Source organism: Carya illinoinensis, chromosome 7, assembly GCF_018687715.1.
Source record: "Carya illinoinensis cultivar Pawnee chromosome 7, C.illinoinensisPawnee_v1, whole genome shotgun sequence".
In the NCBI taxonomy this organism is placed as follows: domain Eukaryota; kingdom Viridiplantae; phylum Streptophyta; class Magnoliopsida; order Fagales; family Juglandaceae; genus Carya; species Carya illinoinensis.
This window is the reverse complement of record NC_056758.1, coordinates 39513470-39531620: the sequence shown is the minus strand read 5'-3', so window position 1 is coordinate 39531620 and position 18151 is coordinate 39513470. Positions and strand designations below refer to the sequence as shown.

At 36.1% G+C, this 18151-nt stretch overlaps 2 protein-coding genes across 2 annotated transcripts; one reads left to right on the top strand and one right to left on the bottom strand.

Moving 5' to 3' along the window:
• Positions 1-393: 393 nt before the first annotated feature.
• Positions 394-4387, bottom strand: LOC122317013 (26S proteasome regulatory subunit 4 homolog B-like). The gene is made up of 6 exons (XM_043133898.1): positions 3818-4387; positions 2724-2969; positions 1811-1980; positions 1511-1727; positions 1265-1405; positions 394-694 (listed from the first exon to the last, which is right to left on the bottom strand). The coding sequence occupies exons 1-6, from the start codon at positions 4289-4291 to the stop codon at positions 611-613; spliced, it is 1332 nt and encodes a 443-aa protein (XP_042989832.1). The 5' UTR covers positions 4292-4387; the 3' UTR covers positions 394-610.
• Positions 4388-6222: 1835 nt separating this feature from the next.
• On the top strand, positions 6223-15347 carry LOC122317328. The gene is made up of 9 exons (XM_043134342.1): positions 6223-9373; positions 9455-9559; positions 9664-9816; positions 11085-11248; positions 11412-11559; positions 11990-12112; positions 12232-12319; positions 14417-14885; positions 15033-15347. Exons 1-8 carry the CDS (start codon positions 7022-7024, stop codon positions 14581-14583), a joined length of 3300 nt encoding a protein of 1099 aa, XP_042990276.1. The 5' UTR covers positions 6223-7021; the 3' UTR covers positions 14584-14885; positions 15033-15347.
• Positions 15348-18151: the final 2804 nt, after the last annotated feature.

The window sequence follows — 18151 nt, the reverse complement described above, 5'->3', positions numbered from 1 at the left end:
GGAATTCCGGTCCGGGCCAGGTAAACAGCCCTATCTGCATGACAATCAGCAAGGAGGAGGAACTGGAAACAAAAAGCCTAATTTCCTTTCATCTTTAACTAATTGTAACTTCTTTAAAGCACCATCCCATTCCCAACAATCCCTTGGAGGTTGCGGTTCTGGATTTCTTGGGAAACCTTTCGGCTTTATTAAAGTTTCATAAAGTACTTAAAACCGATATTGTGTTTTGTGTGTTTCCTTGCTTCGAGTAATGGTTTTGGAATTTTCAAGTATCTTCTCATTAGGGTCTTATCTTCCTTGCCACTTTTCATTGAGATTATTTCCCATCTGGTTGCTCGAGGAACCATTACAATTAAGTGTCCCGTGCTTTAGGTATATGTGATAGGAAAACAGTTAGCAATCCATTTATCCTTCATCTTCTTTGGAAAAAAGTTAGAAACTGTGGGGCATAAATCCTCTGTGAACAAGTACTAAAAAACTCCCTTTCGTAACCCAGATTCTGCAGATTTAGCAGTGCCTTTTGGAGCATTTCTAAGGCCCTTCTCTCATGAAGCCAAACTTAATTGGAAATCAAACAATGTTTTTCGGCCTGACATAACTAGCTACCCTTTTACATATAGAGCCCTTCTGGCACCCCTTCTTTCTTTTTAAACATGACCTTCTCCTTGGCTTTCTTGAAGTCTGCATGTGTTACCTGAAGCAAGTGCGAACGGTGTCAACAAGTCATAGTCAGTCAAGTCAAACAATTAAAGAAGTAAGCTGCTCCCAGGAAGGGGCAGTGAATCGGCCAGCCAACATATAATGTAGACCTAAAAATGTCAAAGCCATCAAGCAGCTATGATAAGTGCGTACTTTTTTGAGACTAATATCACCGTATGAATTAGAAGATAGAAGCTATGGTCCCATCAAAGTCAGTTTTTAGAACTAAAGAAAATAGCGAGAATTCTTTTTATAAGTAAAAGCACAGAATGGAATATATATATATTAAAAGAAGAAGAAGAAGAATTTTGAATGCACATGTTCGGATATGCAAGATTTTGCTACTTTACATCCATATATTCACACCCTACCCTCGAGTATGTGTTAAAGCACATTGCCAAAAATAAGTGTACCACCTACATGTCAAAAGAAATTGAAATTACATATAACGAGAAAGACAGGCAATTGATAGGTTCAATTATTATTATTATTATTACTACTATTATTATTTTCTGAGAGGTGGTTTGGAATGTTCAGACAGAAAGAAATAACGTAGATTTGTCACCTTCATACGACGCTCTCTTAAAGCAAGCAAGCCAGCCTCAGTACAAATTGCTTTTATATCGGCCCCAGAAAATTCATCTTTAGTCATCACAAACTCTTCTAAGTTGACATCATCTGCCAATGTCATTCTCGACGTGTGTATCTGCATTCCCCAAAGAATACACATTGCAAAAAGATCTTTATAGAGAAAACGCACTGAACTTTGTTAACAATGGTTCCATTTCTAGACATATTGTATCCAAAGTACCTGGAAAATACGCCTCCTCGTTTTTATATCTGGTAGAGGGAATTCAATCTTCCGGTCAATTCGACCAGGACGCAGCAAGGCTGGATCAAGACTCTCTATTCTATTTGTAGCAAGAATCACTTTGACATCTCCTCTTGAGTCAAAACCATCTAACTGATTCAGCAATTCCAACATAGTCCTCTGAATCTCACGTTCCCCACCTGAATGTGCATCGTACCTGGTAAAAATAAATAAACCAAAATATGTTATCAGAAGAATTTTCTGGAAAGAAATATGGCAGAGCTATATTAAATAAAGTACCTTTTTGTGCCTACTGCATCAATCTCATCAATGAAGACAATTGATGGTGAAAGCTCATCTGCAACTCGAAAGAGTTCCCTGACTAATTTAGGTCCATCACCCAAGTATTTCTGAATTAATTCACTTCCGACAACACGCAAGAAAGTTGCTGAGGTTGAGTTTGCCACTGCCTGAAGTAAAATTTAAAAGCATAATCACGGTTCCCAACCACATCTACGATGGGTTATCATACAGGGAAATCCATGGTGAATTCTACGAGAATAGTTAAAATTGTGTTTTAGATGTTTAATGAATACCACACAGGTGCCAAAAACATGCATGCATTATATATGTTTCTACTAAAATACAATTACACACTTAAAAAAGCATATCTGCAACGTTACAGAAAACATGCAATGAAAGCTTAAGTGTTTATCCCAACTTTCATAAATTCTATACTTTCGGAAATGAATCCCACCCCAAAAAGAAAAGAGGAATATTCCATCCAATTTGAAAGCAAGAGCCAAACTGACTCTACCTAGCTTGCAGATGTCAATCTTCAAAATAAAATCTATTGATGCCAAACTGACTTCCTATTTTCATATTTCAAAGTGCAGCTCAGCATGTTCGAAAAAATGTATGTCAAGACTTCGAACCTAAGCCAAACTCTTCTAGCAAAAAGACTCCAAAGCTAAAAATACCCCTCAGATTCCAAGAGATCATTAATATATACTTTTTTTCGTAAGTATATATTTTTTTTGATAAGTATTAATAAGTATATATAACTATTAATACATACTAATTGGAAAGAATGTGAAGAATGAACTCAAGTACAAGCATGGGACTTCAACCCAAATTCATGGGGAAGCTTCCAAAAAACTTTTTAAATCTGAGATGACTGTGGACCATGCCGTAAAAACAACAAATTATTTACCTTGGCAAGCAAAGTTTTCCCAGTCCCAGGCTCCCCATATAGTATGACTCCTTTGGGGGGCTTGATGCCAATGTCTTCGTATAATTCAGGATGAGTAAGAGGAAGCTCCACCGCTTCTTTAATTTCCTGAATCTGGTCATCCAACCCGCCTATGTCAGCATAAGACTCCAGTGGAGCCTTCTCAACTTTCATCACGGACACCATGGGATCAACCTCATCTTGAAGAAGCCCAACCACAGAAAGGACCTGAACCAAGCATGAACAACAAGAATACCATTCAAAATTTCAATACCATTTGATAACAAAATACTTTTTTTCTTTTTATCGATAACAAAATGCTGGGATGACAGATGGCTAAACCTAGTTGTGATGATTAATTTTTGAACCTAAATTCCTCCTTATAATCATTCAGAGTCTTCCCATTTCTCTAGGGCATCGCCTTTGTATAGAGTGAAAGATGTAGCTAAAATGAATGTCAATTGTACAGCCAATTGCCTTTGGACCAAATGGAACCCCCTCCCCCACAAAGGGTTGGAGGAGTGTGGTCACAGGTTTTGATCTTATGTAAATGTGTGCGCCGCATTTATCAAAAATTAATATCTCATTTAAACCAATACACAATTTAACAATATTTCGTTTGGATCAATACATGTGTCCTGTACATATAACACAAGAACAGCAATTACCGCGTGAAAACCAACGAATATCTCACATTAGTGCCAGAACTGTATTAATATTAAGTACTACTTTGACCAATTTTTTCTTTACTTAGAGACTTAAAAAAAAAAGTAATTGATGGCCTTCTTTTGATTTTTCTTTAGAATAATTCAGAGAGTTAGGGATTTGCAACTCGAGACAGTGAAAGTCACAATAATCATCCTAGATTGGACGCATGGTTCAGATCCTACCGTTTAGCCAAAAAGCATTATGAGTTTCAATAAGTTTTAACACTCTTGAATCCAGCACAAAATTTCTAGAATCCTTCCCTTAGAATTTTGTCCTAAACCCTAGCATTCACAAACTCAGGTCCACAGAAAATAAATAAAATAAAACCTAGAAACTACTGCAAATTTTGGAAAAAGACGAAAAAATACCTTATTGTGCATAAGAATGGCGCATCCGGGCTCCAGCTGATCCTTGTCCACAAACGAAAGGATCCCAACGTAATACTCGGGCCCCACCGAGGACGACACAATGGCATGATTCTCGTCAATCAGCTCCTCCAGATTGCCCACACTCATGGGGGAGCCGCGGAGATCGTCGACCTTGGAGCGGTCCTCTTCGTTCTTCTCCTCCTGGGGCTTGAGCCTCTCCTGGTTAGCCACGAACTCCTCCTCCATCAAGAGATAGTCCTTGATGCGCTCGAGCTTCAGGAGTCGGAGCCTGCACTTGCTTAGAGGAGTCACAGGGGGGAGCCGGGCCGCTGCCTCGGGACCCTTTTGCTTACGCTGCTTGCGGCCAACGCGGGAGGGAGGCGCCGCGGGCTCGTACTTTTTCTCCTTTTTTTTGCCGTCGTCGTGTTTGCGGTCGCCTGGGCGATTCGGCCCGCTGGAAGGAGTCTGACCCATTTCTCTCGCGCACACAGAGAGAGAGAGAGAGAGAGGTTGCTTGAGAAAGGGGATTTGTGAACTTGGGCTTGGTTCTGAACAATTTGGGCGGTGGTTTTTTTTAAGCAAGATCTTTTTTATAATCATTTTCCTCCCCTCCTATTTTATTATTATAATATTTTTAAATTTTTATGTAAAATAAAATAAATAATTTAAATAATTTTTAAAATATCAAAATAAAAATAAGATTCAAAATTTATATTTTAATAATATTTTATTTAATTTTTATCTCTTATCTTATTTCTTATCATATGTAAAACTAAACGGCATGGTAATCAAAACATGCGAAATGCTTGGGGTTTTCATTCTAATTCCTGAGCATTTTTATCAAGATTTTTGTAATTTAGTGATTAAATAAATAATTTTTTAATAATATTATAATTTTTTAAAAATATATAAGAAAATAACAAAAAATATATTAAAAAAACATTTAACTTTATCAACTATTAGGCTACACCGTCGATATGTACAACAAGGCTCTTGAAACAGCTTGTGCCCTTAAAAATAATATTATTTAAATTTAAAATAATATTATTTTATTACCAATAGTGGTATATAAATTGTTATTTAGTAATCATTTATCATTTTTGTATATTTCGTTTGGGTAGTAAAAATATTTCATCTCTTCTCATATTATTTTATCATTATAATTTTTTTAAATTTTCATATAAATATAATAAACAATTCAAATTTTCAAATTCTAAAATAATAATAATATTAAAAAATAATATTCTAACAATATTTTATTTAATTTTTAACTTTCATATAAAATCAACTCATCTCATTATCTAAATCGCATCTTAATAAAATATGAACAATAAGGAAAATGATATTTATAATTTAGGATATGTAAAAGTTATTAAATTTGATATTTATATAAAATTTTTTTTTTTAATAATAAATCTCATTTTGTTTCAAAATGAATAAGTGGAGTTTGTACACTTTAAAATTATATCTAGGATTACAATATTAGATTTTTGTAAAGTGCACACCAAATGTGCATCCAAAATATGCACACAAGTACATGTACAAATGAGTTTTTTAAGCATTTTTTAAACATTCTTTTAAGTAAACAATGTTAAAAAGATCCAAATTTACTAATAAATAAGTTGGCACTTTACAGTAGGGCTATATAAAAACCGACCACACCAATAGTTATTGATGCGAATTGACTACCAGAGTCTAAAATCGGTAATGAACCGATCAGTAAGTGGCAGAAAAATAAAAAAATTAATGTCAGCCAATTCGATTTCAATTTAAATTTGATTCAAGTTGCAGAATCAACTGATTATATATATTTATATTATACTTATAGAGAATGATGAAGTTTCACCCGTTTAAAAATATATATGTTAGATAAAATTTTAAAATTTTGCATATTTTTTAAAAAATAAAATGAAATCGAATATTAAAAATATAATTTGTTATATAAATTTTATATTTTTCATTAAAAAATAAATAAAATTTATGCAAACTAAAAAAAATTACACAATGACTAACCGATTGTAACTTACTCGTTAGTCATAAGTTTCGTTTGAATTTAAAAAATGTTTTATTTTATCTTTTTATTATAATTTTTTAAATTCATACATAAAATATATTAAAAAAATTCAATTTTTTAGAATTCTAATTTAATTTTTTAAATCTTAAAATAATAATAATAATACTATTTAATTTAATTTAAATTTTTATATAAAATCATCTCAACATAAAATTCAAACCAGTCCATAATCTGTCATTAATACCGTCAATGTCGATTTGGAAATGATTGCCCTTTTTTTTTTTTTTTTTTTTTTTAATTTTAAAAAGAAAAGAAAATTAATTAAAAGGAAAAGAAAAGACGAAAAAGAGAATGGAGGGCATATGCTTCGGAGGAGATAAATAGATGCCAAGGGAACGCAGAAACCAGGGAGTGCCACGTGGGACACTACCTGGCACCCGGGCATCGCATCTTGGGGAAGAACCACGAAGAGAGACAGCCAAGGCCAAGCCACCACTCTCTCTCCCTCCCTCTCTCTCTCGCCTATGGCGGTTCTTCTGCATCACCTCCATTCCTAATCATCACGGGGTATCTCACTCATTCTGTCCCTTCCTTCTTTGTATGCATATCCCCATCTCTCTCCTCTTATAGATCATCCGCTCAGAACTGAAACCCACGCCGCAAAGCTTCAACGGAAGGTAGAGAGGGGGCTTGAATTAGCTTGGGAGTTCCTCGGAAAAATCGCAGAGGATCTATTTACGACTGGCTTTCAGAATTTAGTCGTGGGTGTTTTGGTACTCTCCAATTCAGGTACCCAGCTATCGTTTCTCCCTGGAATTGGTTCATTCGGGAATTGATCTTTGGATCTTTGTTCAGAAATTTGGGAATTCTTGGAATTTCGTGGCGGAAATATTATCGTGCTCATATATTTTTTCTGGATTTATTTGTCGTAGCTTTCAATTGTAGTAGTGGTTGGTATTAGGAAATGTGATGGTTTGTAGTGTTAATGATGAGTTTAACAAAGGAGAGTTTGTTGATTTGGATAAGTGAAGTTGGACTGCTTTGTGGCTTTGCTTTTGGGTTTCCGCTCCAATTTGCGACAATTTTAAGCTATATTGTGTGAGTGACACTCGTGCAATAACGGAATTGTATACCTGAGGCAGTCTGAGAACCCTGCTCATCGGCAACACGCTTCTCAATCTGCATACTCGATGGAAAGCCCTTGCTCAACCCCAACGTCATTCTTGGGCTTGACCCCTTGTTCGAATGATGAAAGCCCGCGCGTGAAATTTTTGTGTAGTTTTTCTGGTAGTATATTGCCGCGCCCCCAAGATGGAAAGCTCCGGTATGTGGGTGGAGAGACACGAATCGTGAGCGTGTTGCGAGCTATTAGTTATGAGGAGTTGATGAGTAAAATGAGGGAGCTTTATGAAGGAGCTACTGTGTTGAAATACCAGCAGCCTGATGAGGACCTTGATGCGCTTGTATCAGTTGTTAATGATGATGATGTGACTAACATGATGGAAGAGTATGATAAGTTGGGTTCTGGCGATGGGTTCACCAGGCTTAGGATTTTTCTGTTTTCCCATACTGACCAAGATGGGTCGCACTATGTTGAGGGGAATGAGAGGGAGACCGAGAGGAGGTATGTAGATGCTCTGAATAGTTTGAATGATGCTTCTGATTTTAGGAAACAGCAGCAGCCTGAGTCCCCCAGGATTAGTCTGGTTGAGGATATCCATGTTGCAGAACAGTTTTTTAACCCAATTAGTGTGGAGGGTGGCCTTCATAGCCAAAGGACATCTGAAATGCCATTGCCACAGTTTAACTTGCGTCACCTCACAATTCCTCACGTGGGATCGGCACCACATCAGCCTCAGAGGTATAATGAAATGGAAGCTCCATGGAGCCCTGCATACTATTCTCCTAGGCACTATGGACCCCATGATCCAAGACAATTGGTAGATTATCCATCTTCACCTTCTTCTGCACGTTACCGCATGCCATTCACAGAATTAACAGAAAAATGCTTTGATAGAATGCCAGATGAATTTTCTCGGCAGCAAGTAAATCACCAGCCCAGGCATGAGCACCAACCACAATATTCTGAGAATGTTGTATGGGTGCCGACTGGAGCCATATCTGGGGAGAAGTCTGTTTTTCCTGGTAATGTTTTTCATACCCCCAGCATTCTTGAAGGGAACAGTGTCTGCGAGCATTGCCGGATGACTTTCCATCGAAATCAGCCACATTTAGAGCACCCCCACATGGGGAATGGGTTTTCCCATTTTTCTAATTCGTGTGCTGATTGTCCCCAAAATAGGGAGACTCTCATTCTGAATGCAGATGCCAACTCACATCATGGAATTTACCCCAATGAGCCAAATAGCGATCATCGATCTATTCATAATGAGACTCGAAATCATGAGAGAGGATGGATCCTGCAGCAACAGTTGAATGCACAGGTTGATGAAGCAAGAATGCATGTCTCTGGAGCTGGAAGATTGGGCGATCACTTTGTTGTAGATGGACCAGGGATGAGTTTCCCTCTTGGACATGGTAATATAGAAGATAGCCAATCTGTGTCCACAAACTATGCTCATCACTTAGGTGGACCTGACTTGGGGAATGAAGTGTTGCATGACCAAGCTATGGCTTCTCTACCCCACATACGTGTTCCTCCTCCTGAAGAATGTGGGGTCCAGTATGGGAATCTGCCTTGCGCATATGGAGGAGATAATCTTTATCCAATGTCACATGGAAATGTACCTGGACATGCTTTATGGAGAAATAATCCGGTGCATGTTACTGCTTCTTATGAAGCCTCTGGTTCAGCTCAGCAAGTGAATGGTACTGTTAATCCTGGATCTACTAGGCGTGAGGGTAGTCCAAGGTTCTGTGTTGGTGTGGAAAGTCAAATTTCTCGGGTAGAGTCCTCGCAAAAAGTGATGGGTCTCGATGGGAAAGCTGTGCCAGAATATTCTTATGGCCATGCTTTAAAACTGAACCCAAACACATTTAATCAGGAAAGCCACCACTCATCTCGGCCCCTGCCCGACATGGTGAACTTTGCCATCCCCTTGGAACCTGTGCCACCTTTGGATTCATCTTCAACTTTGGTTCATGATAAACTGGTTTCTTTGGTGACTCCTGGTTATAATTCAGATTCAAGAAATGTGAAATGCATCCCTGAAGTGGTGAGATCGGAGGTGAAAAGTATACTTGGTGAAGAAAAAGATGCAAGTCAAGTAGAAAAAGTTGAGAACTCTGATTTTCGGACTATTTATTGTCCAGAGCCAAAGAAAATTGCTGATACAAATTGTGAGGAGACCAATTCAATCTGCTTAAAATCTGCAGAAGCGAGTAGTGCTATTGTGAAACCTGGTGAAAAGGACCTTTATGCTGCTGAAGGTCCGAAGGTTTCAGCTGACCATTTGAGTCTTTTACCTGAGTTGATCGCTTCTGTAAAGAGAGCAGCATTAGGAGGGGCTGAAGAGGTGAAGGCTAGAGTCAAAGAATGTACTAACCTTAAAGAAGCAACTGGAAATGGAATTGAAGCAACGGTGAGAAACAAGTAAATTTTCTTTATAGAGGGGCTGTTGTTTGATTAGTTATTCTATTCTAATGCCGTGTTTATTTGATAGAATGCCCATGGGGATCTAGAGTTGGATTATGATAATGACAATTTGAATACCAACAAGATTGAGCCAACAAAGGCTGAGGCAGAAGCAATTGACAGGGGATTACAGGTTACTGTTTTCTATCGTATACACATCATTACTATTCTTTCTTCCTTATAATTATTTTCTTCATTCATTCCCTTGATTCTAAAGTGCTGTTTGTATTTTATCAGACAATAAAGAATGATGATCTGGAGGAAATCCGGGAATTAGGTTCTGGAACATATGGGTCTGTTTATCATGGGAAATGGAAAGGTTCTGATGTAGCAATAAAGAGAATAAAAGCCAGCTGTTTTGCGGGGAGACCCTCTGAAAGGGAACGCTTGGTAGTATCTTTATCTAATGACTCTTGCTTTTGTTTGACTACCATGCTTGAAACATATAATGGTTGACTTCTCTTTAGTTGTTGTGCAATATATTCCGTATATTATAATGTTCTCTTGCCCAAGGATGCCTGTGAGTAACTGAACGTATGTTAGTTATTGACGTTATGTGCAAACCAGTGCTCAAGGAGGCCTACGAGTATCTGGCAGCCTATTTGGTGGGAGGGCCACTATTGTTACCTGGTACTAAACGAAATATGATGGAAAAGCTAGTAATAAACAATGTCCTTTTCTTCTCAAGTGAGAATCTCAAATTTGCTTGGGGTAAAACAAAAAGAAATTGAAGTCTTAACCATGCTCAGTTCTCAATATTTTGTACTTTTGGTCAGGTTCAAAGCTTAGGATTCTGTAAAAGTGCTTATTGTTTATATGCTTTAGTTAAAGCACTTTCTTGCCTGCTTATGTAATGATGACCTGAAACTTTTGATGAAAACAATAGTCATTGCCCATGTACACAGGACATATACAAGAGAGACACCTAAGTAGTTTTGATATTATGTAGACTCGAATTTCAGGTGCAAGCTCAACAACATCACAAAGTAAATTGGTTAAATATTTTTGCAGCTATTAGGTTGGAGGTTTTACTTGGTTCAGCATTGTGCTTATGTCATACTGCTTTTTTGTGAGTATGCTTAGTTTGTGAATAGGGGGATTAGATGTCAATGCAGAGGTTGCAGGGGAGAGCAAGAAAAGAATTTTTCTAGTCAAGAAAAATTTTTCTTGAGCAAATAAGTAGAACTTATCGCTGGCCAAGATGTAAATCTGTATGATGAATTAAGTTATGAACCCGAGGAGGAAATTAAAAGGAGAAAAAATCAGGATAACATCTACAAGAGTTTGCTGAATACATATTGAGGTTTTCACAGATGCTTCAACCTTTGTTAGTTTAACATATTTGTTATTATTTATTGTGTTTTTTTTTTTATTGCTATTAAGGCTTTAATTACTGTCTTTAAATACTGCCATTTGTTGTTATTTTATCATCATTAAATAATCAAGTTAAAAGATCTTTCTGTCATATTTATGAGTGTTTTTTCCTTACTCTTACTGATGGCAATCCCACCTGAGTGTCTGGGACTTCATTTTTGCTGTTTATGGATTCTGTGTAAAGAACTGTTTCATACAGATCAAATTTTCTTTTCTCAAGACTTGTGGGCATGTAACAGAATTGGCTATGATAGTGACTGGCTGTGTGTGTAATGCTGTCATAGATTGCAGATTTCTGGAAGGAGGCTTTGATATTGAGTTCATTACATCATCCAAATGTTGTTTCTTTCTATGGAATTGTTCGGGATGGTCCTGATGGATCCTTAGCAACCGTGACAGAGTTCATGATCAATGGATCTTTAAAGCAGTTTTTGCAGAAGAAAGACAGGTAGCTGTTCTGTTGGCTTTACACTGTGTTTCGGATTTTAAATATTTTCGCAACGATCTTTTTATATGAAATGTATGCTGTATGTTATTTTGACTGTGTGCTCAAGTTTATATAAAGAATTCATTGAAAATAGAATGCCTGATGCCATAATGTAATTGGACAGAACTATTGATCGCCGCAAGAGACTCATCATCGCTATGGATGCTGCATTTGGAATGGAGTACTTGCATGGAAAGAACATTGTACATTTTGATCTGAAATGTGAAAATTTGTTGGTTAATATGAGAGATCCGCAGCGGCCTGTGTGCAAGGTATGATTAGGTAGAAATATCTATAGGAATGACACTTAAAATATTTTTATTTTTTTTTGGTTTCTTCTATTTACTTTTGGCACCACAATTATTAAAAAAAAAAAAATCTTTTGGCACCTGATACTGTGGTGTTACCTGTTTACTTATTGTTTTTTTATAATAATGTCCTTTATATATTTCTTTGAAGTCACATACATTCTTTTACCAATAAAAAATATATATTTCTTTGAAGTCCGGAATCCTTTTGCTTGAAAATGTAATTTTAAGTAGGATGCAGTGGGAAATCAACTTGTGATGGTTTGTTTGTTTGTGTATTTTCTTTCAATGCTCTTTTTCACCTTAGTCACTTTTAAACATACTTTTAACCTTGATAATATATTTGGAGGTGCTTGGATTTGGAAACTCACATGATCTGCAAATATCCTTTTAGATTGGCGACTTGGGCTTATCAAAGGTAAAACAACACACTTTAGTGTCAGGAGGTGTCCGTGGAACTTTACCCTGGATGGCACCTGAGCTTCTCAGTGGGAAAAGCCACATGGTGACCGAGAAGGTAATTGCTACCAAATGTGAATGCATAACTTTTGAGTTTCAGAGGTTAATGTGTCTTTTTTCTTTCTTTAAGATGTTTTCTGCTGTTATATTCGTTCTCATTATTCTACATTGCTGTAGATTGATGTTTACTCGTTTGGGATTGTTATGTGGGAGTTGCTCACGGGTGATGAGCCTTATGCAGATATGCATTGTGCTTCCATAATTGGTAAGTACCAAATTTTCTTGCCAAATGTTAGGCTTTTGGTTGTGGCCTTGTAGTTATTAGCTTTTAGAATTCCATTTGATATTTTATTCTGTTACTTAAGTATAAATTTTAGTAATAAAAGAGTACATATAGCGCAAGTACACATGACGGATATGAAAGGAAACATCTAATTAAGAAGAAGATATAAGAAAATCATGAAAATTAATCCCATTACAGTTAATAGCTACTTAGATTCAATAGTTTGATTTTTGCTTATCATCCAATTGTCAGAATCCACTGTCTTTTCTTCCGCAAAGCTTATAATTGCCTATTGTTATTTGAAATTACAAGCTAGTTGCTAAAATATTTTTATTTTTTGCCTCATAATGTCCTCCCACATATTGATCTTTACAAGCCAATTGTAGTTATTATTATTATTTTTAATTATATATATATAAAAGATTTTTATTTTTTGCCTTGTTGTAATGCCCTCCCACGTATAAAGAGGATTTCCTAGGTTTGGTTGACAAGAAAATTTTACGTGAAAGTATTTTTTGTTAAGTAATAAGAATTTTATTATTACGAATAGACATAACCCAAGTACATAGGAGGTATACAATGGAAATACTACTACACTCTAGACAACAAGAAAACAGGAAAACTAATGAAGAAACAGATTCATAACATTCTCAACATTCCTTACAAAGATCTTAGCCCACGAGCTCAAAGTATAAAAGAAAAAGTTTCAAAGATCTTTAAAAGAGCGCTTCTTGTCTTCAAAACATCTCCCATTTGAAAGTATGTCTCAAGAAAAGAAAAAGAAATGAACACAAAAATTTTTTTTCACAAAGTGAAGTTTTTTTATAAGTGACTTTGAAAAACCCCAAGGGGTTGGCCCAAGTGGTGAACGCCTTTGTCTCGGGGTATTATTTCCCTCAAGATCCAAGGTTCAACACCTCATGAGTGCAAACAATCTTTTGAGGCCACATCTCTTTTTTTTTTTTTTCTTTTTCTTTTTTTTTTTTTTTTTTTTTTTTTTTTTTTTTTTATGTTGGGGAACCTCTCCAAGATAGGGCCCTTTGGACCCACCCTTGCAGACCAAACCCCGGTCCTGGGCACCGCACCCTCGGAAGTTTCCCTACATAGAATTGGTTAAATCGTTGGCTTTTCAACAGGGGGTGTGGCCCCAAAGGATTGTTTGCACCCATGAGGTGTTGAACTTTGGACCTTGAAGGGAGTGAGACCTAAAGACCAAGGCCTTCACCACTTGGGCCAACCCCTTGGGGTTTCCTTTGGGGCCACACCTCTTGGTGAAAAGCCAACGATTTAACCAGTTTCATATAAGGAAACTTTTGAGGGTACGGTGTATGGGACCGGGCTTTACTCTATAAGGGTGAGTTTGAAGGGCCCTGCCTTCGAGAGGTTCCCTGACAAGTAACTTTGAAATCTCATGGTGTAATCTTGTTAAAAGGCTGAATGGTAGTTGGGGCGAAACATCTCCTGTAGGAAAGTAGTTAGTGTGACTCATGACTTTTCCCATCATTTGAATGCACGGAAAGTGCAAGAAAGCTTCTTTTCTTCTCGATCTGTCACAACCTAATGTCAATGGCTAGTCGGATTTCCTCCTCCTTTCCAAAGCTCTGAGGGTCAGAGCTAATTATGAATGAAATTGACTTTGTTATCACTTAAGAATATTTATTTTCCTGAGTCTTCTTTAAATATTGTGTTAGGATTTGGTTGTTTGAAGACATAAGAAAAGTAAATGTGAATTCAAAACAATGTCGCCAATCATGGTCCCAAGGTGCACGGGACCGGGGTTTACTCTGTAGGGGTGGGTCCAAAGAGCCCTTGCCTTGGAGAGGTTCCCCAACATTAAAAAAAAAAAAAACATGGTCCCAAAAAAAGTCGATATACTTTTATATGGGGAATGATATCGCAGTATCCATCAATTTTAATTGCCGGGGTTAAGAGAAGAATCTGACATATGTGTAGGGTATAGGATTGTGAATGTAGGAATATGAAGTGTTAGGAAACATGGTTTTTGGGAGTACTTGTAATAGCTATACTAAAAAACTCAGGTATGATTTTCCTTTGTTTTCCTTCTTTTTTTATTTGCAGGTGGAATTGTAAACAACACATTACGTCCACAAATTCCAACATGGTGTGATCCTGAATGGAAGTCTTTGATGGAAAGTTGTTGGGCTTCTGACCCATCAATAAGGCCTTCGTTCTCGGAGATCTCTCAGAAGCTGAGGAATATGGCCGCAGCAATGAATGTGAGATAAATCTATTCGTGGGGTTGGTTTCACTTGTACTGTATCTTGAACGAGAATCGATGCAAATGGAAATTAAATGGAATGCAGCAGTTCAAGGCAGCCTAATAGTTTTTCAAGTATATGCTGGCTAATAGTGTAGTCTCTGTTTTTCCAACTTGGTTCATTTTTAACGAACCTCTTCTAGTACTGCAGTGAAAAGGGTGTTAATATTCTATTCTTTATAGAGTGCAATTGTATGCTCTCTTCAATGGATTTTGCCAGAAGATTACATGATACATGATCAACAAGAGCTACTATTGCACAATTAGTATGTGAGTATTTCCTATCAATTTTTATTAAATTTCTAACCTCTTAATTATTCTATTTTAATTATCCTCTCTCATTGTTTTGGACAACAGACTAGTTTTCTACTATAATGGAGCAATTTCACTGTATCTTGTTGTTTTCAATGTCATCAGGATGGCGTTGATGATGCCAGGTGATTCTAGTATCGATTGGAGGTTGGACTCGAGCCTTTTGGAAGGGATGTATATAAAAAAAAAAAATTGATGGTAATTGCTGTATTGTAAGCTTTACCTTCAGAAAATAATGAGGCATGTTTATGTTAATGCTGTAACTGGGATGAAACTGAAAACCTAGTTTGTTATAGCTCTCTCTCTCTCTCTCTCTCTCTCTCTCTCTCTCTCTCCACCTTTTTGTTGTTATCTTATATGAAATCATACACCCAGGGTATGTCATATTTAAAAGAGTGTGTGATTATCTTTGAGGACCTACTTGCGTCTCATTAGCCACTATAGTATTATATTGCTGTAAACTCTGGCCGGAAGAAATGAGTAAGGTTAAATATAGATATAAATTGTGTAAGTTTCGCATATTTTATATTTAAAAAAATTAAGTTTTTTATAATAGATTTTATTTTATTTAAAAAAAAAAAGCGCGCAACCATGATTCTTGAAGCATGAAAGTTGGCAATATGGGGTACGTATCGTGTGAAGAGGAATTTATGGAGCATTAAATAAATTTGAATTTTTAACGTCAAATTTATAATTTATGCCAAGTAGCCAGAAGTACTTCTACGAACATAAAAATCTTTCTGGTTTGGAAACCATAAGGTCAGTTGCATTAGTTGTAGGTCCAGCTGACTACTGACCCAAGACTTTAGGAAGTACATTGACTTCTTCGAGACATTCTGTATATTTATATATTTTTCTCCAAGAACCGGGTATCGATGTCGATTTGGGGCTTTGGTTTGGTAATGATTAAACTAAAAATACTGAGTCACACAGCAATTTCTGGGTATTGGTACCAACAACTCTTAACTCGTATAGGCTATATATTATATTCTCCTCGAATCGGTCTCTGATCCGGGTATATATATTGGGAAATCCACTGGGTCAAATTCTGTGACACCATCATGATCGATCTTCGATTCTTCACACCTAGCTGATCCACAAGTCATATATTTTGCCTGGCCTGCGTGCAATACCTAATACACGGGAAAGACTACTTCAGTTGCGACGTCAACGTACCAATTGACTTTTGCATATATATTAAAACTGCCCCCATATATACGTACCATTAATTAATTTTAATGATTATCTGTTGATCTTATAATTAATTAGATTAACAGTTTTCCTTGTTGGTTTCTATGGGGTTGTTTGGACTCTTGAGAAATTAGCTTGTGTGGGTACTCGTAAGTGCAATATTCTCTCTTCCAACAACTATTTCTACCTTTCCTCTTCTTGTGACCTGGGCAATTATGCCCTCTGCTTGGGTTTAGAAGACATTTTCCTGTGTTTGGAAGATTTTAGAAAACAAAATCTCTCTCTCTCTCTCTCTCTCTCTCTCTCTCTCTCTCTCTCTCTCTCTCTCCCTATTATATATATAATATATAGTTCTAACAATATCCGTCTAAAAATGATTTTAATTAATTATATATTATATTCGTGTTAAGATAACTACAATTCTATATATATATATATATAATAATATTAGAGGTTTGATAATTGTCGATGACTTGAGGGAGTGGGTCGCGTTCCTATATAGGGGGGGACCTAATATGAGTTCAGCAACTGCGTCCATTTGTGGCGTCTTGTGCATTATATTACGTAAAGTATATTGGAGATAGCAACAGCTAGCTTGATTGATTGATATATTAATATTATTAATTAACGCTAATTAATTAATTATATATATATATATATATATAAAGTCGTTAAAGTTAAGCAAATTATTCATTGCACTGTCTCATTCAAGAAAATTCACAACTTAATTAATTCTGTAAAATGTTACGTACGCTAGCTAGTCGCCAGTACTGTTAGCTAGCATGTTTGTCAACCCCCGCGACGATCATCATCTATATAATGTACTTTAAGTAGCCTTCTTCAAAATTTCTATCTTATTTCTTAATAAATCAACCTTAACTTTCGAATCAAGATTAATGCGATCGAGAGGCCATATTCTAAAAAGATAGATTAATATGATCAAGACGTTATACGCACGGTAACTACTGGAATTTCTAGAAACTGCGCTGCATCGATGTGCATGCGTATTCTTCAAGGTATGTACGTAAAAAGGTAATTGAATAATATAATAAACAACTTTTTTAAATTGTTATACAAAATCAAAAATCTCATCTTAACTCATCATTATAATTTTTTTAAATTTTCATATAAAATATATTAAATAATTTAATTTTTTCAAATTCTAATACAAAATTTATATTAAAAAATTATATTATAATAATATTTTATTTATTACTATTTAAAACATCTTATCTTATCTTATTTGTGTAACCAAACGGTATGATCAACACATACATGCGGTAATTGGAATTTCTAGAAACTGCATGCGCTGCATCGATCAATATGCATGCGTATTCTTCAAGGTATGTAAAAAGGTAATTGAATAATAACCTGCTTAATTTAGGGAGGAAAAAAGAAACTGTTTAGGTAAGAAATTTATATATATATATATATATATATATATTATATGCCTGCCTTAATTTCTCTCTTTTGATGTTTATCCAACATTATCGACGAGCTAGACCACCTTTATACCAGCTCTATTAATTACAATAGTCGTCTTAAGGCTGGTCTTCTGGATGATATAATGCAGAGACGACCTTTCCTGTAGTTGTTTGAATTCTTTTATCTCTTTTTCTTGGATGTGAAACGCCTTGTCAATGCATTGATTCTAGGGTTCAAGTAAGACAAGCAGAAGCATGTTTTCTTCCTCCCAAAGATATACATATATATATATGACGAGTCCATCTGCTGATCATTATGACATTAATAATTAATCAAGAAAGGTAAGAGTACTACTACTGATGAGTGCTTGTGAATTTTGATGGTTTTCCTCTTGTTATTTTTATGTTGGTGCGGTTCCCAACCTCGTTACTCTTCCTAGCTAGCTACTTGATAAATTAAGAAGAATACGTACGTACGTACCTAATTGGAAACTATTAAATTAGAAAACCAATCGATCGAGGTCAATGATCAACAGTACTGGTGCAAACCTCAAGTACTTGTAAAGTTTGAATTTGCGAAAGCCTGCCTTTCCGTTTGGTATATATGTA

Coding starts and splice junctions, on each gene's coding strand:
- LOC122317328 (XM_043134342.1), top strand. CDS start 7,022: ATGGAAAGCCCTTGCTCAACCCCAACGTCATTCTTGGGCTTGACCCCT. Junction 9,817..11,084: donor CCTCTGAAAGGGAACGCTTG/GTAGTATCTTTA, acceptor ATGCTGTCATAG/ATTGCAGATTTCTGGAAGGA. Junction 12,113..12,231: donor GCCACATGGTGACCGAGAAG/GTAATTGCTACC, acceptor ACATTGCTGTAG/ATTGATGTTTACTCGTTTGG.
- LOC122317013 (XM_043133898.1), bottom strand. CDS start 4,291: ATGGGTCAGACTCCTTCCAGCGGGCCGAATCGCCCAGGCGACCGCAAA. Junction 2,970..3,817: donor CCATTCTTATGCACAATAAG/GTATTTTTTCGT, acceptor TGCTTGGTTCAG/GTCCTTTCTGTGGTTGGGCT. Junction 1,406..1,510: donor CGAGGAGGCGTATTTTCCAG/GTACTTTGGATA, acceptor TGGGGAATGCAG/ATACACACGTCGAGAATGAC.